General features: G+C 52.0%; 1 protein-coding gene across 9 annotated transcripts in view; it reads left to right on the top strand.

Moving 5' to 3' along the window:
* The window catches only part of GATAD2A (GATA zinc finger domain containing 2A), a 398,521-nt gene that overhangs the window by 338,745 nt on the left and 35,475 nt on the right, over positions 1–24,301 (top strand). For all 9 annotated transcript variants that reach the window (XM_085639718.1, XM_085639714.1, XM_085639716.1 and 6 more), the window contains one exon: positions 8,568–8,866. In XM_085639718.1, the coding sequence (XP_085495844.1) occupies positions 8,568–8,866 (299 nt within the window). The remainder of the gene's footprint in view (positions 1–8,567; positions 8,867–24,301) is intronic.

Genomic DNA, 24,301 nt, shown 5'->3' with positions numbered 1-24,301 from the left:
AGAACGACTTTCTCACCACACTGGACTTGAAAGACGCGTACTTTCACATTCCGGTACATCATGCCCACAGAAAGTACCTCAGATTCGTAGTGGACGGGCAACACTACCAGTTCAAGGTGCTCCCATTCGGGGTCACAACAGCACCACGGGTATTTACCAAGTGTCTAGCGGTAGTGGCGGCACACCTCAGAAGACAGCACATTCACGTCTTCCCGTATCTGGACGACTGGCTCATAAAAGCCGCGTCCTACAACCAATGTGTACACCACACCGCCACTACAATCCAGCTACTGCACCAACTAGGCTTCACGGTGAACCACCAAAAATCCCAGTTAACACCATCCCTCATAAAGCAATACCTCGGTGCCACCATAGATGCCTCAAAAGCCATTGCCTACCCCAATCCGGCAAGGATCGCAAGCATTCAAGCTTTGCGTCAAAAATTCATACTTCAACACTCCCTCCCAGCAAGAGTGTTTATGCAACTGATAGGGATGATGGCCTCTTGCATTTTTATAGTACCTCATGCAAGACTCCAGATGCATCCTCTACAAGAGTGCTTAGCGCGCCAATGGAACCAGGCCCAGGGGCAACTGACAGATCTGGTGTTGGTCGACGGTCGCACCCATCGCTCTCTGCAGTGGTGGAACACCACAAATCTTTCCAGAGGTCGACCGTTCCTGGACCCGGTTCCACAAATAATCCTGACAACAGACGCATCGCTCTCCAGCTGGGGAGCTCATCTACTACACCTCACAGTGCAGGGCACATGGACGCCGCAACAAAAGTTACTCCACATCAATCATCTGGAGCTACTGGCAATCTTTCTAGCCCTAATATCCTTTCACACACAGATTTTAGGCAAGGCAGTCCTTATCCGCACAGACAACATGACCGCCATGTACTACATCCAAAAACAAGGCGGCACACACTCTCCGCAGCTCTCTGTTAGCACAGAGCATATGGAGATGGGTAATTCCACACAAAATCTTTCTCCTAGCCCAACATGTCCCAGGAGTCCAGAACACCATGGCAGATCTGCTCAGCAGACAGACGCAGCAGATCCACGAGTGGGAACTTCACCCGCAAGTTCTTCCCCCGTTCTTTCAGATGTGGGGGCATCCACAAATAGACCTATTCGCCACCCACGAAAACAAAAAATGCCCAAGCTTCGCCGCCAGATACCCACACCCATTGTCCAAAGGCAATGCGATATGGATGAACTGGTCAGGCAAATTTGCATACGCCTTTCCACCTCTCCCACTAATTCCATTAGTGGTGCGAAAGCTACAGCAGCACTCCCTCGCGCTCATTCTAGTAGCTCCAACATGGGCCAGACAACCGTGGTACACCACGCTGCTGGAACTCTCAGTAGTGCCACACCAAAAATTACACCTCTCACCATGCCTCCTAACCCAGAACCATGGAGAGATCAAGCACCCGGACCCAGCTCAGCTCAACCTTGCGATCTGGCTCCTGAGAACCTAGAATTCGGATACCTTAACCTTCCCCCTGACTGTATGAACGTAATCAGAGAAGCTAGACGCCCTTCCACTATAGCCTGCTACGCTGCTAAGTGGAAAAGATTTGTTATTTATTGCCATAACACAACCAACCCTCTAGACGTATCTATACAACACATCATATGCTACTTACTCCATCTACAAAGGTGTAACTAGCATATACATCCATTCGGATACACCTCGCAGCAATTGCCGCTTACCTACAAAACAGACAGCAGCTATCACTTTTCAGAGTGCCTGCCATTAGAGCCTTCATGGAAGGCCTCAAACGAATAATTCCCCCCCAGAGTACCACCCTCACCTGTGTGGAACTTAAATATAGTTCTCACTAGGCTAATGGGACCGCCTTTCAAACCTTTGCATAAATGCGAACTGCAATTTCTCACATGGAAAACAGCTTTTCTTGTAGCCATCACTTCCCTTAGAAGGGTCAGTGAGATACAAGCACTTACTATACAAGAACCTTTTCTCCAAATGCACCCGAACAAGGTTGTCCTCCGTACCAACCCAAAGGCAAAATGCACGCTATCTGTTCCCCCTAAAGCCCACTCTACACGAAAGATAGCCTTCTATGGCTTTTCTAGGGAAAATCCCATTAGATGATATCTGCAAGGCAGCTACATGGTCAACACCGCACACTTTCACCAAACATTACTGTGTAGATGTGCAAACCAAGCAACAAGCTAGTGTGGGCCATGTTGTACTAAAAACACTATTTCAAACCACTGCAACAGATACCGGTTGTCGCCGCTAGGGTTGGTAACTGCTATATAGTCTATGCATAAGTGTGTAATCTGCAGCTCATATGCCTCAAACGGAGTATGCTACTTGCCAGTATGCATCTGTTCTTGGCATGTAGAGCTGCAGATCTACACACGCCCACCCGCCTCCCCGGCTACCTGTATCTGTTCCAGTCTATCTTATTTAGATACAACACACATGCCCAGCCTGGAGCCCTGTGTGGGGAAAAAGCAAGAAAAACCATCTTAAGGACCTGGACAGCAGGTACAGGCCTTAGAAGTAAAGCAAAGCAAGAATCTGACCTGTTTATTGGTTTCCCTGGAGTCCGACGTCGAGAAGCCCGAGACCTGGAGCCCAAGGTGGAGAAGCGGCGCTGACTGGAAAGCAGACGTCGTACCCGGAGCCGCCAGAGGTCGAGAGAGGGCGCCGACGGAGGTCGTGGAGAGTACCAGAGGTCGAGGAGGAAGTCACCCGAGGTCGAGTGAGCGGCGTCGACGGGGGAGTGAAGTCCGCCCTCCGGAGTCGCCGGAGACCGAGGTGAAGCGTGCCGGAGGTCGGGAGTGGAGATCGCACTCCGGAGTCGCCGGAACCTGAAGAGAATCGTGCCGGAGGTCAGGAGTGGAGGTCGCACTCCGGAGTCGCCGGAACCTGAAGAGAATCGTGCCGGAGGTCGGGAGTGGAGGTCGCACTCCGGAGCCGACGGAAGTCGACATCGAGCCAAGACAGCCCGACGTCATCGAACCGGAGGCCGACATCGAGCCGAGGCCGCCGACATCGAACCGGAGCTGCCCGAAGTCGACATCGAGCCAAGACTGCCCGACGTCATCGAACCGGAGATCGACATCGAGCCGAGGCCGCCGACATCGAACCGGAACCGCCTATCGACGTCGTCAAGAACTGACATAGCGCCGAGGCCGCCGACATCGAACCGGAACCGCCTCACGGCGTCGACACGACTCCAGCGGCGTCGGAGCTTCATAAAAAGGGGAGTAAGTGGAATAGAGGGCGCCTAAGGCCCTGTGGAGCCCTGAGAGACTATCCTAGGGGCTAGAGAGGTGCTGGAACCAGCTTGATTGTGCCAGGGGTGAGCTGAGACTAATACAGAGGGGTTGTGTAGTGTGGGAGAGCCAGATCTCTAGATTCCCCCTTGATCTACCTCAGTTTAGGCCTCAGCCTTGTCCAAGCCAGGGAGTATACCCCTCAGGCCATCCACCTCACCACAAGCTGTGACTGGGCCAAATCAGCCCATAGTATTTTAAATGTGATCTGATTTTACAAGTGTCACTGTTGGCTTTTATTATTTATTGAGAGCACTGTATTTATTGTATTTATCCTATTTATTGCCTCACAGTATTTATTGTTTCACAATATTTATTGTCGTACAGTATTTATTGCCTCATAATATTTAATTGCCTGTAATGTAATGCACTTATATTTATGCCTTGATTATTTATGATCTACCTTATTTATTGAATCGTTAAGACAGTACTTATTTGACGTACCATTCCACAGAAAAAGCCTTGTGTACTGTAATTGTCTTATTATTTATTTAATCAGCAACTAAGAGAAAAGAAGATAAAGAGATATATTTTCAGTATAATTTTTAAGGTGTAGTGTCGTTTTTGGAACGGATGCACGCATGGTTATTGTGTGGGTATTGCGTATGCTTAACACGGTGCCTGACCCCTGACCACTCGAGCCAAGCTACCACTGTGTATGTCTGGGAAGACCCCGTTACCACCACCTCTTCTGGTGTGGGAGTGGGGTTTTTCTAACAGCCCCCGTGCCCACGCTATACAATTGTACAAAATTTACCTGAAAAAATTAAATAAACAAGCTGTAAGGACAGTTATTACAGTCCAAGTTGTAGTGCGGCCTTTGTATGGGTATAGAGCAGTGACGAATCCCCATGTATGAGGACACAAAAACATGGTAAACAATCCTGAATGAGAGTCTGAGAGGTTGCCTTGTTTAGGGGACAGGCCTGTTTAAAAGGCACACAAAACGACCGTACCCGGTAAAACCATAGGAGAGTGACAGTCCACACCGTGTAAGGGCACATAAGGGCAACTGGCCTTTGTGAAGCACAAAGGAGGGATCGGCTGGCCTGTGCTGGGGCACACGTGACGGACAGGCCTGGGGTCTCCTTGCACTCAGCCTCCCCACCCCCTTCCCTCCTGCTTCACACAATGGTTTCCACATTCATGCAGGAATGATTGGAATGTGCCCATTTCCTCTTCCCTCGGGAGGAAGGCAATAGGTCTGGCCTTTGGGACCTTTTAATTATTCAGCCATGCAGCACTGGAAGGACAGTAAAAAAAAAAAACACGCTTATATGCTTTATACCAAAAATAAGAAAAAAAAGACATTTCTACTCGCAAAGACCAACAGACCTGCAGCCAAGAACACTAACTTACCACCTAATATGCAGGGTCTGTGTGCGCTTGTAGCTCGCCGTATGCTGAAATCGAACTCCCAGCACTGGTAGTGTGCCCCAGAGGCTTCGATTCTAGCAGTGAGTCACTCAGTTCTGGAGACTACGAATGAACATGCTCTTGCTTCACCATAACCAGAGAGCTGGCGATCGTCTGTAAAGCAGCTCTGGACAACAAATACACATGTGCAGACGCACCTGAATTACCTGCAGCAATGTGATGCTGAAGACACAGCAGCCTGTCCTGCGGTGCAGCATAGTGGCAAGCCATGGGCTGAGCCAAGCTGAGGGCTGTCCTGCGGGTGACATTTAAATCGTTTTTTTCCTCCATTAACAAAGTAGACATTTACACACTTTCTGGGACATCCTACTCAAATGTGCACTGCACAACTGCCACTTCGCAGATTTGATCCGATATACATAGTAATTACACTGTGCACAGCAGATCTTTGCGTATGTCCCTGCCGGCTTCATGGCAGAAGCACCAGCGGCTGTGCCTGTGACCTCTCAGAATATCCCAGTAAGGTATCTGCATTATGGTAGTTGCGAACTAGTCTAGTAACTTTGGGAGGTGGAGTGTCATGGGTGAGACAAAGAAAAGAATACAGGGAGTGGTGTCTCTAACTGGCGCAGCCACAGATCCCCAACATGACAGTTTTTTGTGCCTCTTGTGTCCTCGATCATTGGAATTAAATTTTGATCTTTTAGGTAAACTACTAACAGTTCCAGGGTCTCTGATCAACCCCTCCCTCGATAACTGATTGAAGGAGCCGACCTTTGACCCACTCTGTATGCACCTTTTATCATGCTGAATGCGCCCAGGGGGGCCTGCCCACCACGGACAAATAAACGGACACAGCCAGTGGGCTACGGCCAGCCCCCGCTGGGCCACTAACTAAATCTGTGGCACCCTGGTTCAAAGAGCCCGTAGAAACCTACCACAAGATCGGGTGCAAATCTCCCCACGCGAGGAGCCTGTTGGAATCCGAAACCAGTCCTGGGGCTCCAGGCGCTGTGGCCTGTGACATGACCCCCGCCGCCTCTCTACCTCCGGAGCTCCAGGGTCCGCTGCTCCGCCGGGCTCAGCAGCGCGCGATGCGCATGCGTGTATAATTATTGATTAGGAGTTTCCAAATGAACTCTTTTAGGAGCTGTATAATGGGGCCAGAGTTATAAACAATAAGGGTATACATCCCTGCTTTGTAGTTTGCATGCAGCTTCTAGATGGTGGTTCTTAGCTCAATGAGCTATTGTAAGAGGACTGAAATTTATGAACTACAAAAACAAAATTATCACTTTGTCAAGGGCAACTACCCACATATCTATCTACATAAAATAAACATGTTTGTTTTACATGAGAAAATAATCCTCTTATACAACTTTGAGAGTCACACTGTGACTAGACAAAACACAGATCTCTCCAGTAAATGCATTAACTAACCACCAGTCATGTTACCATTAATACCCTCTGGGATTTTCTACACACACGAAGATCTTTGCAGCAAGAGCCTTGCCCAACCTCATAAAATATTCTAAAATACACCCTTTGTGACCAGTTTAGGCAAGAACAGATTTGCTGTGACGTTTGTCCTTATTGCAGTTTCTTTCAGAACAATATATATTGCCCGTCAGCCTCTGCCCCTCGTAATTTCACCCCCACTCCGTTGCCATACCCTGACCCCTAAATTATGGGTTCCCGAAATGTTTTCCCCCAGATCTAGCTCTTCTCCTGGGGCCCTGACGCCGCCGGTAACGCTACCAGAGACACGACGCACGCCTCACACCCAGCAGGAGGCCCAGCACACTCTGCGTCCCATACCTTCTCATTCCACCTGTACAGGTCACTGTAGCGCACATTGCAGAGCAGGAAGCCCTTCGGATACAGGGAATAAAGCTGGAATCAAAGGGCACAACCGAGTCAGTGAAAACACAGGGCTAGACGACACCATGCGCGTTTAAATTCCAGATGTAGTGGCAGATTTCCAAGCCCCTTGCGCCACTTTAAACATTGGAAAAGTGATGCAAAAGTGGCGCAAGGGGCTTGTAAATCTGCCCCGTAGTGTTTACGGTACTTACTTAACCACATAGCGGGTTCCAAAGGAGTCCATTAGGTCCTGTGTGGAGGGGATGCTCAAAAAAACATGGTGCCGGCGGGTTGTAGTCCGGCTGCCGCTGACCTCTGCCCCTACAGGTGGATGCTACCACCCTTCGGGGGAAGCCAAACTCGTACACTGAAAAATACACTCCGTGGGCTCCAGCACCTGCGCCAAAACCCATCCTCCTCCCCAGGTATGCAGAGAACCTGCTCTGCTCCTTCGAGGGAAGGTAACCCACTCGCCCTCAGATCCCTTCGCCTCCACGGCCCTTGTTTTATGCACGTGAACTACTCCACCTCGGCGCCAAGATCAGTACCCCCCCCCCCCTGCCGATTCCTTGCCCTGGAACCCATGTGCTACTCCTGCTCACACACTGGCACTGGAGCACCCCCTTGCGCTGCCACGCCTGTCCCGTGGTACAGCAGGAGGGACCTCCACACCCGAACTCTAGTGGGACAGGACACTGAGTGCTACAGGTGCAGCCGGAGAAGGGAGTGAGACGGCAGGAGTACTAGAGAGCACATAGGGGGTTAATATTGTCTAGCAGACACCCGACGACCACCTCCGTGCAAGACGGGTCCCTGTAATCACTGACAAGCCCCTGGGGTGGCCCCGGCACGTATTTAAGAGGGATGGATTGTCCGGGGCTCTGCGATGCTGCTAAGAATCCTGGTCCCCGTGCGCAGGGGCGATCCCCTCTACAGCTGGCTTTCATGTCTTCCCTTGTGCTCCCGGTCTGCCTCGCTTCGGCTCTCCCTCTCCTCGGCCAGCTGCGGTGTGCAGTTGTTGCCTCTGGTGCCGGGTACAGTATATGCCCTTGCCTTCAGCCGAGAATGTCCTTAATGTGGTGAAGTGTGTGCAACCTGGCCAGTGAGCTTTAACAAGCGCTCCGAAGCTGCACAGCGGCTCGCACGCAGCCAGCACCTTCACACAGGAGTATCAAAGGGCAGGGATGCTTTCAGAATGATGACATCCCCCCAGAGCCGGGGCCGCTCTGAGCCCCAGCGGATGCGCAGGGCTGCGAAAGGTTGTTTTTCTGCTCAGTAAGGGTTGGGGATGCGTTTTCAATGAAGACGAGGTAGCAGCAGATTGATGGGGGCGGAGGCGGAGTCCCCAAGGCAGCCTCTCTGTAGATTCCACCGTCTGTTCCAAGCCCCGCATCGCGAGCCCTTCAGACAAAGCCGTGCTTGAAATTAAATTCCACTGCCTGCTGCCCAAAACACGGGATCTCTGCAGAGCACAGGCGATGGCTGTGCGGGGTCTCTCTGACATTATCACGCCCAGGTGTCAGAGTGGTGCGCACGCAAAACGTTGCCTTTACGTTTGCCATCTGTTTTCATTCAGCCGCTTCTATTTGCATCGCGCTAGGGCTGAGTGAAAATAGATGCACTTGTCACGAGGGGTGGCATCCGAAAACTGCAAGGGCGTCAACAAAAGTGACAGCCAGCAAACCAGAAGCACAGAAAATACATTAATCACTACCTAAAAAGGTTGTGGATTAAAGTCACCTTCTTCATACTGTTTACTATAGCTCTCGCAGGCGAGGAGCGCATGCACGCTCCAACGCCAGGCGAGACCTAATGAGGGGCCTTTTCTCACACTCATGTATTAACATCTGAGCAGCAGAATGATCTTTGCCATTGAACATCCACAACACTTGAGATAATTGTTCAGTATCGATGTAAGAGATAGCCTTGGAATGATATAAGATGGGAGCTTTATGGACAATGCTGTTTTTTCTCTTGATACCACATGTTCTTTCATGCTTTACAGGCAAAATTTCAACTGGAGCTGCCTTCCATGAACCATACTGCTGTGCCCAGTGTAAAACTGACTTCACTAGCCGCTGGAGGGAGGAGAAGAACGGCACTATTATGTGTGAAACATGCATGGCCTCAAACCAAAAGAAGGCATTGAAGGCAGAACACACAAACCGATTAAAAGCTGCGTTTGTGAAGGCCCTTCAACAGGAACAGGAGATTGAACAGCGAATACTTCAGCAGACTGCTGCCTCCGCACAAGCCAAGCAGGAATCTGTAGCACAGCATCATGCTCTGAAGCAGGTTCGAACAGTAAGTACATGGCTGGGGGCTTTTTTGTTTGAGTGCTTATTTGTAGTAGTCTTGAACACCATGTTATATGCCCAGAATTATAGTGCTCCTTTCCCCATGTAGCTTATTGACCCACTCATTTGTCCACAAAGAAAGCAGCCTCCCACAAAGAGCTTGGTTGCGCAGGTACTGTTGGAAGGTCACATGAATGAAGAGGGTGAGTAAAAGTGTACCCCTGCACAGCTGAGGTCAAGGTTGTACAACTAAGTTACCCCCAGATTCATGCCAGAGCAGTGTGTTGCTTAGAGCTTTGCCCCTCTGTGCTTGGTTTTGGTAGTTCTGCTGACGTAAACTGTCCTAGATAGCTGTTGTATTGGATAGCTTGCAGTAACAGCTGTCTCACAGAGGATGGCTGTGAAGTGAATTGACGTGCAGGAAGAAATATGTAGGCAAAGGTGTAAGCAATACTGAAGTATTTATTGGTGATGTCGAAATTTGAAACCGTAGTTGTGGTGATGGTGGAGTGAGTTTTCTTTTGGGCACGGCATCAAATGGGCTACCAAGCACACCGCACACCATCCTCTACTTTGTCTACTGTCTCCAGTACTGCCCGGGCGCGACCATGACCCCACGTCGTGCCCAGACTGCCGGGCCATGGCTCTGAAAACTTTGCGGCAGTGGTCCTGAAAGTTGCTTGAGGCCCGGGAGTCGGTGCCACGCCGTTCAAGGTCCCGTTCCCGTGGGAGGTCGAGGGACCGGTCGCGGAGCTGCCATCATCGTTCGACGTCTTCGCACTCGGCGCCACGTAAGACGAAGCACAAGAAGTCGAAGAAGCCTGTCGCGTGACATTGCTGAGGGTGCGGGTGGTGCCGCCCGTGGCTCCGGCGGAGTCTACGCAGTTGCCGACGGCCTACTCGCCTTTCCCAGGTCCGTCTGCAACTCCGGCCCAGCTGCAGCACTTCCTGTCAGCCATGGCTCGCCTCTTTGGCCCATCGGGCCCCACCAGCACGCCTTCAGGCCATGTGGGTCCAACTGGGGGTCCTCGCCCTTCTTCGTCGACGGCTCCGGCCCTGAAATCGACGGCTCCGGCCTCGGCGCAGCGAGACCCCCATGGATCCATGCATGGATCACAGCCGACGTCAGTTGACCTCGTACGACCTCCGTTGACGTCTACGGCACTGCCGCCGGTCGCCCACCCGGCCGATGTCATCCCCGGGTTCCACCCGGACATGGAGAAGGTGCCGGACCGGTGTCAATCGACGCCAATGGGGAATTTCTATCCCTTTCTCCATCCTCCACCTCCTTTCCCCCCTGACCAGCATGTTACGGAGGACTGGGAGAACTGGGAGGGGTCTGAAGACCCTCTCGCAGCCCAATGCAAGTTAGAGCCGCACTGGGCAGAGGATTTGGAGGACGCAGGTGGACTGGATTTTTCTCCAGAATCTGGCGCACTCTCTTTCTACCGTGGCTACGGAGGAGGGTGGTATTTAATCAGTGGTGGTGCGTAGGGCAGCCAAGGCTCTCCACCTTGAGCTCCCTACAGTGGCCGTCCGGACTAACCTCCTGACAGAAGTGCTTCAGCCGGCGGCTTTCTCTGTGGAGCCGCTGCTGCCCTTCAATGACGCACTTTCTCACGTTCTTTTGGGCACCTGGTCCAGGCCCAACACAGGAGCTCCTGTGGATAGGAACGTGGCCCGATGCCAACGCCCGGCCCTGGGCGACCCCATTTTCCTCTCCCAACACCCTACCCGAGAGCTTGATTGTCCAAACCTCTGCATCCCTGAGCGCATTCCCTTCCACACCTCCGGACAGGGAATCCAAGAAACTGGAGCAGTTTGGGAAGAAGATTTTCTCTTCCGCCAGTTCAGGGTTGCGGTCTGTGAACACCGCATGCTTATTGGGCCATTATTTTCACTCTGTGTGGGATACGGTGGCGCAGGTGCTGCCTCAGTGTCCAAAGGAGGCCCGGACAGTGCTCTCCCAAGCTTTTGCTGAAGGGAGAGATGCAGCCAAGTTCACGATTCGTTCTGGTCTTGACACCGCCGACTTCTGCTTTTTGCTCCTTTCGTGGACAAGGAAGGGGCGCCAAAACACGTTCGTTTAAGAGCCACAGGCCTGTGCAGCAACAGTCTCCCTGCAGTCGTAACCGTGGGACCTGCAGAGGTGGGTCACGGGGCCAGCGGGCGGTTCAATCCACCACCACCCCCTGCCGCCAAACATTCATAGTCCAGTGTTTCAGGCCCATCAAACACCAGTGGGCGACAGGATTCGCCATCGCCTCCCCCACTGGCGCAGCATCACTTCGGACAGGTGGGTTTTACAGATAGTCCGAAGGGTCTACCCCTCCAGCCATGCCACCTCAATTCCACTGCATGTTGGGAGATCACTTGACACTTCTCCAGCAGGAAGTTGCGGCCCTCTTGGGTAAGGGGGCCATCGAGCGCGTTCCGACGCCAGAAGTTGGTCTTGGTTGTTGTTCCCACTACTTCCTTGTTTCAAAGAAGGACAAAGGCCTTAGACCTTAAGAACGTCAATCGCTTCCTCCGGAAGGAGAAGTTCAAGATACTCACACTTACTCAAGTTTTGTCTGCCCTAGACCATAAGACTGGATTTGACGTTGGACTTGCAGGACGCTTACTTTCATATCGCCGTTCTGCCAGCCCACTGCCGTTACCTGCGGTTCACGGTAGGCCACTTTCAGTTCACCGTGCTCCCTTTTGGCCTTGACAGTGCCCCTCGGGTGTTCACGAAAGTGCTCACAGGCAGGTCGCTCCCCACGCTGCTGCACGGCTCTGTCCGTCTTTGCCTGCCTCGCCGCCCGGACCCGCATTGGTTTTGCTTACATTTTGGTGTTCCTGTGCCTTATTTGTTTTTCTTTCTGTACCTAATTTGTTTAATTTCCTTTTTTGCCTTATTGCCGTTCCTCGCCCGTTTTCCCTGTTTCTGCGTCCCTGCCCCCCGCACTCCCATTCGCCGCCCGCTGCCGCCTCCCAGCTGCTCCACCCTCCCACATCCCACAAGTGCCACCACATCCTCAACGACCCCTGCACCCTCCACGCACTCAACACCGGATGATCATGCACCTGCTGCCTGACCGCCCTGAAGCGCACCCAAGGACCCTTCTCCTGCCGGAACTTCAGATTCTCCAGCGTCCGGCCCGCTAACCCACCTACCAAAGAACCCAACTACCTCGGATGCATCCTTCTCAACACCCGCTCCGCACGCAAACACGCCGTTCAAATCTGGGACTGACTGGACTCCAACACCCCAGACGTCGCCTTCCTGACTGAGACCTGGCTGAACCCCTACTCGGACCGGACATGGCCCTAGCCATCCCAGAAGGCTACAACATCACCCACAAGGACCGCACCAATGGAGTAGGAGGAGGAATCTCCATCGTCCACAGGAACACACTCAAAATCTCGACATACACCGATGACACCCTCAGTACCGCAAAACACCTGCACTTCCAGATCCACACCGACCTCAACACCACCCTCAGAGGAACCGTCGTCTACAGACCCCGACCACAGTTCAGCGACTACATCGCCGACTTCATTAGCACACACGCCCTCGCCTCCACGGACTACATCCTCCTCGGGGACCTGAACTTCCACCTCTAGAACAACGACGACCCCAACTCCACCGCCCTGATCGACAACCTCGCCAACCTCGGACTCCGACAACTCGTCACAACACCCACCCACTACGCCGGCCACATGCTGGACCCCATCTTCTCAGCAAGCTCCCACGTCTTCTTCAACCACACCACCGAACTCCACTGGACCGACCACCGTTGCATCCACTTCACCTTCCGGAAGCCCGCCACACACCACCGCACCCAGCAGATGCCTCGCCGATGCTGGAGCAAAGTCACCAAAGAACAGCGAATGTCCGCCCTCGCCCTGCAACAGCCACACCAGAAAGAAAGCAAGCTGGTTCTCCGAAGACCTCCAGTCCTCCAAGCAAACCTGCTGAAAGCTAAAGAAGAACTGTATCCATGAACGAACACCGGAAAGCTACGCAGCCGACAAGAACGCCACCCGCAGACACCACCACCTCATCAGATCTGCCAAAAGGACCTTCTTCAAAGACCGCCTAAACAGCAACGCACACAACAGCAAAGAGCTCTTCAACATCGTGAAGGAACTCTCCAACACCAACGACATCCCAAGATCGCAGACCTCCACGACAGCTTCAACACTGCAACCGCCCTGGCAACCACCGAAGCCTCCACCCCCATCCCCACGACCACCACCCGCACCAACCGCCTGATCTCCTGGACCCACATCAACGACGACACCATCAAGATCATGAACTCCATCCACTTCGGATCCCCGTCAGACCCATGTCCACACCACATCTTCAACAAAGCCAGCACCACCATCGCACCCCATCTCCGGAAAGCCATCAACTTCTCCTTTGAGACAGCTACCTTCCCAGAGAGCTGGAAGCACGCAGAGATCAACGCCTTACTCGAGAAACCCAAGGCAGACCCCAAGGACCTCCAGAACGTCCGACCCATCTCTCTGCTCCCGTTCCCGGCGAAGGTCATCGAAGGCCGTCAACAAACAACTGACCAGATTCCTCGAGGAGAACAGCATCTTGGACCCGTCCCAGTCCGGGTTCCGCAGCAACCACAGCACCGAAACTGTCCTCATCGCCGCCGCCACAGACGACATCAGGACCCTGCGAGACAACAGAGAAACCGCGGCCCTCATCCTAATAATCAAATAATCCTCTTTTTTTTCTCTGCTGACCGAATGCAGCAGCTAAACTGATCAGTGAACCTGTACTTCGATGACCTGTCAGCCGCCTTCGACGCGGTCTGCCACCGCACGCTACGAACACGCCTCCACGACGCCGGGATCCAAGAGAAGGCCCTGGACTAGACCAACTCCTTCCTCGCTGGCAGAACACAGAGCGTTTGCCCCCCCTCCCTTCCGGTCCGAAGCCACCGAGATCATCTGCGGCGTACACCGGGGCTCATCCTCAGCCCAACGCTGTTCAACATCTACATGGCACCGCTCGCCCACGTCGCCCGACCTCAATATCATCTCCTACGCTAATGACACCCAGCTGATCCTCCCTCACCAAAGACACCCACACCGCCAAAACCAACCTCCATGAAGGAATGAAGGCCGTCGCCGACTGGATGAGAAAACGCCGACTGAAGCTGAACTCGGACAAGACGGAGCTATTTATCCTCTGATTCACCCCCTCTGCCTGGGACGACCCCTGGTGGCTGACCGCACTAGAAACAGCTCCAACGCCCACCGACCACGCACGTAACCTAGGGGTCATCCTCGACTCCACCCGCTCCATGACGAAACGGGTCAACGCAGTCTCTTCCTCCTGCTTCAACACCCTCTGCATGCTCCGCAGGGTCTACAAGTGGATCCCCACCGAAACGAGAAGGACGATCACCCAGGCCCTCGTCAGCAGCAGACTGGACTACGGAAACGCCCTCTATGCAGGAGCCTCGGCCAAACTCCTGAAACGGCTCCAATGCATCCAGAACGCCTCTGCACGCCTGATCCTCAACATCCCTCGCCGCAGCCACATCACACCCCACCTGAGAGATCTGCACTGGCTCCCTGTCAACAAGAGGATAACCATCAAGCTCCTCACCCACGTACACAAGGCACTCAACAACACCGGACCAGCATACCTCCACAGCCGACTCCGCTTCTACACCCTCGCCACTGTCCCCCCGCAACCGAAGAGTGACCGCCGGCGGCAGATCATTCTCCCACCTCGCCGCCAAGACATGGAACACCCTCCCCATCCGCCTCCGGCAGACCCGAGACCTACTGACCTTCAGAAGACTCCTCAAGACCTGGCTCCTCGAACAATAGCAGCATTTCCCCATCCCTTAGTGCCTTGAGACCCTCACGGGTAGTAGTACGCTTTACAAATGCTCTGATTGATTGATTGATTGGTTGCAGCTCATCTGCGCAGATCAAGGGTTTCAGTCTCCGCCCCCCCCCCCCCTTATCTCGACGACTGGTTGTTGAAAGAGGGCTCGCCCCAGGCAGTCGTCTTCCCACCTCCAGACTACGGCCGACCTCCAGTAACTGCTGGGGTTCTCCATCAACGTGCCAAAGTTGCACCCGATTCCCTCTCAGAAGCTCCTCTTCATTGGAGCGGTTCTGGACATGGCGCGGTTTTCGGTTTATCCTCCTGAACAGCGAGTCCGGGACATTCGGGCTATGATTCCGATCTTTCGGCCCTTGTCCTGGGTTTCGGTCAGGGTGACCTTGAGGCTGCTGGGCCTCATGGCCTCCTGCATCCTGCTGACCAGTCATGCCAGATGGCATATGCGGGCTCTGCAGTGGGACCTGAAATTCCAGTGAGAGCAGCATCAGGGTAACCTGGCCGAGTACATCCAGATCTTGGAGGGCACTGCACCACTATTGCAGTGGTGGCTCACGAACCAGCATTGGGTCAGCGGCAGATCAGTCTCCCTTCCCCAACCGGAGCACACAGTGGTGACGGATGCGTCCCTCCTGGTTAAAGGCGGCCACATGGGAGAGGCGGAGATCAGAGGCCTCTGGTCTCCAGCGGAGTCCAGGCTCCATATCAACCATCTGGAGCCCCGGGCGATCCTACTTGCACTGAAAGCATTCCTTCCCTCTGTCAGGTGAAGAGTAGTGCAGGTGTTCACAGACAACACCACCGCCATGTGGTACTGCAAAAAGCAAGGCAGGGTGTGGTCGTGAACCCTTTGTCAGGAGGCTCTGCGTCTCTGTACATGGCTGGAACACCATGCATTTCCTTGGTGGTTCAACACTTGGCAGGTTCTTTGAACACCAGGGCGGACGAACTCAGCCGCAGGTGCATGATGGATTACGAATGGCGTCTTCACTCGGAGGTGTCGCAAGGTCTCTGTCAACAGTGGGGAGAGCCTTGGTTAGATCTATTGGCCACCGAAGAGAACGTGCAATGTCCGCAGTTCTGCGCGTTGGAATTTCCAAGGCGGTACTCACTCGGCAACGCTTTTCGTCACAAGTGGAGTTGCGGTCTATTGTACGCCTTTCCGCCTATACCACTTCTACCCAGAGTGCTAAAGAAGATCAGGCGCAACCGGGCCAAAGTCATTCTTGTGGCCCCATACTGGGCTCGAAGAGTTTAATATCCCGAACTACTCAGTATGAGCGTGGAGCCCCCGATCTGACTGCCTCTTCGGGAGGATCTTCTGTCGCAGCAGCAGGGGACGGTCCTCCACCCGAACCTGTCCAGCCTCCACCTCCTTGCTTGGAGATTGAGTGGTGACAGTTGATTCCATTTGACTTGCCTCCTGAAGTCTGTGATATCATTCTGGCTGCCAGGCGTCCCTCCACTAAATCGGTATACGCCTGCAGGTGGAACAAATTTGTGGCATGGTGCACAGCAAAGGCTGTGGCTCCCCTTTCTGCCCCTCTTTCACAAGTCCTTTTGTTTCTTCCTTCTTTTGTCCGGCAGGGCTCTGCTCTGGGCACTATTAAGGGCTACCTTTCTGCTATTACAGCCTTTCTCAGGCTCCCCCATCAGCCCTCTCTTTTCAAGTCCCCTGTTGTAAATAGATTTCTCAAAGGCATTACTCACCTTTTCCCTCCTATTCCTTTTGTGATGCTGCAGTGGGACTAGAATCTGGTTCTTACCTATTTTATGTGCCCTCCCTTTGAGCTGCTGCACAACTGTCCTCTTCGTTTATTGACTTTGAAGACTGCTTTCCTGGTTGCCACCACCTCTGCTAGGCGCGTGAGTGAGCTCTTTCCTGTAAACCTCTGTTCATCCGGACAAAGTTGTGCTCCGCACTCGTCCTTCCTTTTTGCCAAACGTTGTTACTACCTTCCATATAGGGCAATCTATCACCTTGCCCACTTTCTTTCCGCCTCCGTAGCCTTCCAGAGAGGAAGAGAGGCTCCACCGTCTGGATCCAAAAAGTGTGCTCTCATTTTACCTGAATCGCACACAACAGTTCCGGGTGGATGACCAACTCTTTGTAGGCTACGTAGGCGCCAAGAAAGGTCGGGCTGTACACAAGAGAACTGTCTCCCGCTGGGTCGTCTTATGTATAAAAGCCTTTTATTCTCTGGCTAAAAAGGAGCCTCCGGTGGGGCTGCGTGCCCATTTCACCAGGGCGACAGCAGCTGCTACCGCATTGGGACGTGCTGTCCACCTGCAGACATCTGTCAGGCAGCCACGTGGGCCTCGCTGCACACTTTTACTAAGCATTATTGCCTTGACAGTCAAGTCCGGAGAGACTGCTTCTATGGCCGTTCTGTTCTTCGTGACTTTGTGGTGTGATCTTGGTTCGCAGACCCACCACCGGGGTTGGTATTGCTGGGGTATCTAGTCTAAGGTAAGGAATCCATCACCAACGTCTCTTTCAGATGCACAAGTTACTTAACTTCGGTAACGATATATCTGTAAGAGACATTAGTTAGTGATAGATTCCTTACCGCTCCACCCATCCTCCCCGTTCTGCGAACAGATTTCTAGGGTTAAGGTCATTCCTTTCAGGGCCCTAGTTTCAATGCACCAGTGATCAGTATCTTGCATGGCTCTGCGTTCCTGACGTGGAAAGTAGTGTACAGAACTGATGTCCGCGCGCGAGGCCGGCGTCTTAGCTGCCGCGACGTTATCCCGGCGATCACGCCTTCGACTGACGCGGAGCCGCACAACGCCACCTTCCGACGCACAGGGGTACTGCTGACGAAAACTTTCCGGATCCAGTCTGAAGCCTGGGGGTAATTCTAAGGTAAGGAATCTATCACTAACTAACGTCTCATACAGATCTATAGTTACCGAAGGTAAGTTACTTGTGCGTTGCCATGGAAGTTGCCTTGTAACACCTTACAAGCATAACTTTCCATTGAGACGAAATAGCTGGATTCTAGGGTTGCTGCACTCCGAATTTAAAAATGCATCTTTTAGTGAAGATGATTTTTAGGTCTCGGCTAGCGATGGCTGCGCTTGCGCAGTCTCGCTCGCGAGAGATAATGACTTGGGAGAAGAGGGGCTTGAACCCGCCCCTCTTCTCCCCTGTTCTCCATTGGCTGGCCTAGTAAATGCTGGCCAGCCATTGGAGAAGAGGTCCCGTCACTCCAATCATGCCCTGTCCTTTTCGGATCGGGGTCGTGTTTTTTGCGAAAAGTCTCAGGGAGGAGACCACAGCAAAACACGCCCCCGAATCCGAAAAGGACGCTGCCTTTCTCCGAGGCATTTCTGCTGTGCTAAGCATCTTCATTTTAAATTGCGCTCTATAAGTAACACTCGCTCTCAAAAAACACTATTTCAAGACGGTCTGGCCTGAAACTTTACCAGTCTGCTTATTAAAAGTATTTTCGGTTCAAACCTGGTATATTTATTTTATAACTCATCGATTCCCCTTTATTAATACGTTATCAGTTGTTTTTTTTTTCTACTCGTTGCTGTATCTGATTGACTAGTATGGTCGTTTGTGGGAAATAGATTGCGTTCTGGCGCCACATAGCGGCTAGCTTGTTTACAGTCAGATACGTATTGTTTCCTAATGTGTGACCCTTCCTGGTGTTAGTAAATTAGCGTTCGAAAGGGTTTTGGCTGAGGGGCACAGTGCCGTGAACACAGGCATAGTATGAGATATTTACATTTTGCGCAGCTTCTCAACTCAAAACGCTTCTAGTATATATGCGTAAGTGGAATACAAACATCCAAAACGCTCGTTTACAGTTTTTTTCAGTTCTCAAAATACGTCTCCTCGTGGAAGATATAACACACCTGCGATTGGCGTTCGGTACATTAGTACAGCAAATCGGTTATTTTTGTCTTGTGGTGGTTTTATTTTTTTGTCTCGATTTCGCATGTAGTTTACTGTTCGACCAGTTGCATGCTTTAGTTGTGCCTGGGTTTTTAGTGTTCAAGGAGAGAGTGAGAGAAATGGATTGAAAATCTGAATATTGTAGTGGGAGCTGTGGCTAGTGGGGACTGGTGTGATCGTGGGGTCTGCTTTTGTTCCACTAGCGGGACACATCACAACCTTCCGCAATTGCTATGGTATGTTAAAGTCTAGACTGCATTGCAGGTCTTCGATCTGACTGGTGTCTTCTGTGGACACATCGGGTGGGGGAGGGGGGGGGGCAGTCCACAGAAGCGTGCAAATCATTGGCCCCGCCTCTGATAAGTAACATGAACCCGCGAATACTGCCATCAAAAGATCCCACTTCGTGAGGGCGCTTCTATTGGCGCTATTGTATTTTCAGTGGGCATTCAAGCATGCTGGGACTTTTACCCCCACAACAAAAAGTTAACACATAATCTAGACCTATTAACATTACAGGTGCTGTCCTAGTTTCCAAAGTCCGCGTATGACTCGCTGCTCCAGTACAGGATTTTTTCTTTGCATTCTGGGACTCGTAGTCCCGGGATGCTGAGGTCTAACCCACATCGAGGCCAAATTCGGCCTTCTGACTGTCGGCTTGAGAGGGGCTGCCATCTTTCTCAGTGCACAGATATCAAAATGGAGTCTCTTGTGCGAGCGGGTCACCCAGTCCAGTGGTCTCATGTTGACCCAGTTGTGAGTAGCTTTCCTAGGCCGCATACCTATTCCCTTTGCAGTGCCCCCACCCACCCAAAACAGTTTACCCGACCCCCTTCACAACACTGAGCACCTACTCAACATCCGCCTTCGTCACTTTCAGGCACGCAGCCAGCCATAGATGAGGGGGAGTGGAAGAATCTGTAAACTTACCCAGGCCGCGGTTAAGGTAAGCACTCCCCATATTTTAACTCAAAATTGGAGGGGAAAGGTGTGTAATATTGAATAGATCTTCGCATATGTTCCTCTTCATTACCGCGTCTTAACTATACTTTTTAAATACTCAGCGGCACTGGGACAGTGTTTCACTTCTTTTCTTTTGTTCACAGCGGCTGCTAAGAGTTCATCATGCATGATCCTCTTCATTAGCTGCGCGCGCTCCCACGTTACGTTTTATTTCTATACATGACTGGTGCTTATGTGTCCTTTAGTTCACGGCGTGGCTGTGGGGCATGGATCTAATTCGTATTCGCCCTTCTGACACACACCGACGTTTCATTTTCCCTCCATGCTCGTCCAGCTTCTCAAGTGGACATCGGACTCCATTCCGGACTTCCTCCCTTGCCCCTCTGTGCTGGGTGGTCGGAGTGTCCTGCTGTCTAGGTACACATGTGCCAGTTTCTGCCGAGGAGGAGCAGCCTAGAAGTGTTAAGGGCCGGGACCCCCACCCCTTTACTAACCACCACAGCAGCCCCCGGACCTAGGGACTTTACTGCTTTTAATCTGGCTTCATCCTCCGCCCCCCATAGGTTGCGGCCGGTCCTCAAGGAAGACAAGCATTTACAATGCAATGGTCTCGGCATTGATAAAGTTAGAGCTATTGGCATTGCTCATGACATTGTTGTTTATGTTTTTTTAAAAAACATTTAAAGAAACTGCAAAGTCAATGCTATTATTCACCTCGATAATCTCCACGGCTGCTCCGTCGTGTCGCGGTGCACACATTCCGGTGGGTTACATCTGCATCACAACAATTAGTGAGACCATTTCATATTTCGGGTACGAATTTCAACAAGAACCCACCAAAAACTGACCTTTGGCTACCAAGACATTTCAAATGTATTTAAAATATCGAAATAATTACGCGGCATCCGGACTGAGCAGGGTAAAGATTAATATTTTGTTGTTAAAATAAATATAAATAGCTCTTTGATCCCAGACAGAGCTGGTTTCAAAATAAAGATCACTGCCGGCACATAACACGCCGAAAGCCGGCTGCGAAACCTTCTGTATTCGGGTCTCAGAATCAGCGCTCTCCTAAATGGGCGCAGCGTTCATTTGTGCGGCAGGTGCAGTGACACCGGGGCCTCTGCCTTTAATCACTCAGTGGGCGGTGGGACGTTTTCATCGCTTCCTTGAGAGGCCAGCGCGCTCTTGCTACTATTAATCACAGTTCTAGCGCTGCCGGATGGGGCAGGAGCACCTCAGAGGGAGCCCAGCAGCGGCAGGGACACTGGTCAAGCCCGGCCCAAATGCAGACTGTGGATGCTGCTGGGTGAGTGCGCCTGTAGCAAAGAAACCAACTTCACCCCGTCCTGTCCATCTCAAGTTCCACCTTAAAATTCTATTATTGCTCATCCGGCGGTGCCTTAAGGGAGCCACTGCTGGAAGCCCACGTCTTTATGTGAAAGCGCTATGTTTCTGTAGCTTGGGGCGCTCCAGACCTCTTTGCGTTATAGTTTGGTGAAATATTGCCAACACACGGAGTCCCAAAGTCCGCTTTTCATACATTTACTATTTTAGTCAAGTTGCCAGTTTCCCCTAAACCGTGATTCTCCATTCAAACCCTACACGCATTAATTGGCACGGATGAAAGGAGCGGTTAAGATTCGGACCTGCAGAGCACACCCAGCGGTGAGAGGCTGCCTCAGTGCGCTGTACTTTGTTGCGAGTTCAGCTCTGTGTAGCTGCTGGTTGGTAACAAGAGCTCGCTGTCTTAGGACCCCTTGAAGTAGAACCCCAGGCCTCAGGCACACAGACGTTCAGCGCCTCTGGGGGTGCACAGCGGCTGTTTTCGTTTCTATTAGTGTGTGCTGCTGTGGGTTTGTGTTTAGTGAAAGTGAGTGTGCAAAGCCCTGCAGGGGGCTGGGCGGGTGCTCGCGTCCAGCTGTGCTGTCTCCAGCAGGTACCGGGGAAGGGAGGTCTGACACGGGCTCCCTGGGTCACAGGGATGAGCTGGTCTCCGGCCAATGGCTGGCAGGGAGGAGGGCGCAGGAGGGGAGAGGGCGAGCCTTGGACTGAGTGCCCGTCCCACCTTCCCGCACTCTCAGATGAACCATCTGTCTCTCCGTGTCCTAAGCACAGGCAGCAGAGGCAGGGTTAAGGTTATAGAAATGGGATCTGGTTTGTGTGATAATTCAAGAATTGAAATCCTTTATCCTTTGAGATTTGGGAATCATATTTCAGCCAGCAACATCACTTAGATAAAATGAAAGGTGTGTACGGGCAAAAATGCTTCACTCCTTAGCTAGAAATCTGTCAAGCCACTTCTGGGGTAACATTGTACTGGTAAGCACTTCATCACGTGTAAACTGTTCAGGGTGCTCGTCTATAGTTCATCCTAGTAGTCTTGTCCTTATGTTATGCATAGTAACAGAATCAAAATCAGTTTTTAGGTCTCTTGTGTACGTATGTGTGTGTGGCTCTGTGTGGGTGGCTTTTTTTGTAGGTGGCTCTATGCGTGGGTGGCTCTGTCTGTGTGTGGGTAACTCTGTGTGTGTGTGTAGGTGGCTCTGTGTGGCTGGCTCTTTGTGTGCAGATGGCTCCATGTGAATAGCTGTGTCGGTGGCTCTGTGTGTGTGGGTGGCTCTGTGTGTGGGTGGCTTTGTGTGTGTGGCTATGTTTGTGGGTGCAAATGCAATAGGTCTCGAATTTGAGAGAGATTAAGCTATTGACATTGTAAATAACAATGCCGTTTCTTTAAATGTTTTAAAAACAAAAACATAAACAAAAATAATGTCATGAGCAATGCCAATAGCTCTAACTTTAACAATGCCGAGACCATTGCATTGTAAATGCTTGTTATATTGTGTGTTTGAAAATGCCACTTCTAGAAAGTGGGCCTTTTCTTGATTAACCATCCCGTGTGCCTTTGGTGTATTCCCCGTCTGGGTTAAGATTGTCAGGAGCTGGGGATGTGCATTCACACTAGAAAGACACAAGGGGGAGGTGGAGTTGTCGTGCCTTTCCTGGGTAACTCATGGCCAGGCTGAGTAGACCATACTGCATTTAGAGTAGTGGGAGGAGTTTTCGCACCTGAATGGACTGTGGCTCCCTCTCACAAAGCTGTCTCCCCTCCTCGGCTGAACCAGGCAGAACTGGTTTATGTATGCCAGGGGAACTTTGTTGGTACCAACTTCAAAGGGAAATGTGGTATAAATATTAGGGCCCTGACCTCAGGATTTAAGAACTCTTTGGGATTAAGGAACCTGTCAAGAAGAAGAGCTGGAGAAGCTGTGAGGAGGGACTACCACTTTACTGTGTGCTTTGCTGTGTTGGCCTGCAGTGGCTGCTTTTGTCTTGGACAGTGAAAGGATTGGACTTTCTGCAGCTTATTTTTCTGAGTTACTCCAAAGGCTTGAGGTAGAGCTTGCCCCCAGTTCAAGAAGTCTCAGGGACAGCAAAGACTTAAAGCTTATCTGCTACCAGCACCAGGAACTGTTTTTTTGTGCTGCAGCAGAAGAAAAAGCAACCCGACGCCGCTGTTGGCTCTGTGACCTGAGGGCAGCCCCAGCATTTCACACAGCAACCCTGGTCTCACCGCTGCTGCCTGCATCGTGACCTGTGGACACCACACTTCGCACCGCCTCACTTCACACCACCACCCCAGTATCCCCACCGACACCGCTCCATGCTGACATCGATGCCACTGCCTGCACCTTGGTTTGGGGGTACGCTTGTAAGTTAAACGATGCACCGCCCGTCCCACACCGCAGTCTTGGCCCATTGACACTGGTGTCAGAGACCAGTTGATCAGCTCACGACAGCGCTTCAACAATGATGTCGCTGCTGCCTGCACCGTGACCTGAGGGCACCGCACAGCTGCACTTCACACGCTGCCCCGACACTTGACTCACCCGCCTTCAACCTCACGGAGTTCGATCTGCAATGCATGTGACTTCAAGGGCCCGATGACTCCTGCTGTTCTGCCGTTTTAGTGCGCATGCGTTCTGTGTAGTTTGTCATTTAATTCGAACCTCCCGTGGTGACAGCGTTACCTCACCACTACCTGTGATTGTGGAGATTAGAGCTATCACGCTAACCCTTGAGAAGCCCAGCCAGAGGACACGAGAGGCTGTTACAGGTACTGCGCACTATGGCATTTGTTTATTCTGAAGCTTCCCGTGGCACTGAACACAGGCATTGAACGTGACGTGAGCAGCTCTGAGCAGCCTCGAGTTAAGTGGACGAAGCGAGGCGAAGATCAACCAGTGGGGAGGGGGGAGACGTGCTGCTCTTCACTGCACTCTGTTGTTTTCCTGTTCCCCTGTATTGCCTTGTACCATCTGCCCACCTCACAAAAATCCTGTTACACCTCCGCTTCCCTCAGGGGAGCTTCCAGTGGTCCTCGTAGCTTATTAGCCCACAGCTACAGCGAGGGGTGAAAGAGTGGGAGCCAGGAGTTTGAGCAGGAGTCTGAGCAGGAGGTTTCAAGGTACTGAGGCTCTGTGGACCTGTGCTTCTCGGGCAGCACTTTTCAGCACCTCCCATCTGAGAGCACCGTCTTTTTTCACTTCTGATTTCCTCATGTGGTCCGGTAAGTCATAATAACTTACATAGGGTACGGCTAATGACTGTGGGCGAGACCGCGAGCACCGGCACCGTAATTTTGCTGCTGTTTCTGGACCCCCAAGCACACCTGCACTTTCTTCCCGGGCCCTGGTGGGGCGGTG

Source organism: Triturus cristatus, chromosome 12 (genome assembly GCF_964204655.1).
Source record: "Triturus cristatus chromosome 12, aTriCri1.1, whole genome shotgun sequence".
NCBI classification, from domain to species: domain Eukaryota; kingdom Metazoa; phylum Chordata; class Amphibia; order Caudata; family Salamandridae; genus Triturus; species Triturus cristatus.
The sequence above is the reverse complement of the archived record's forward strand: the minus strand, read 5'-3'. Positions and strand labels throughout refer to the sequence as shown.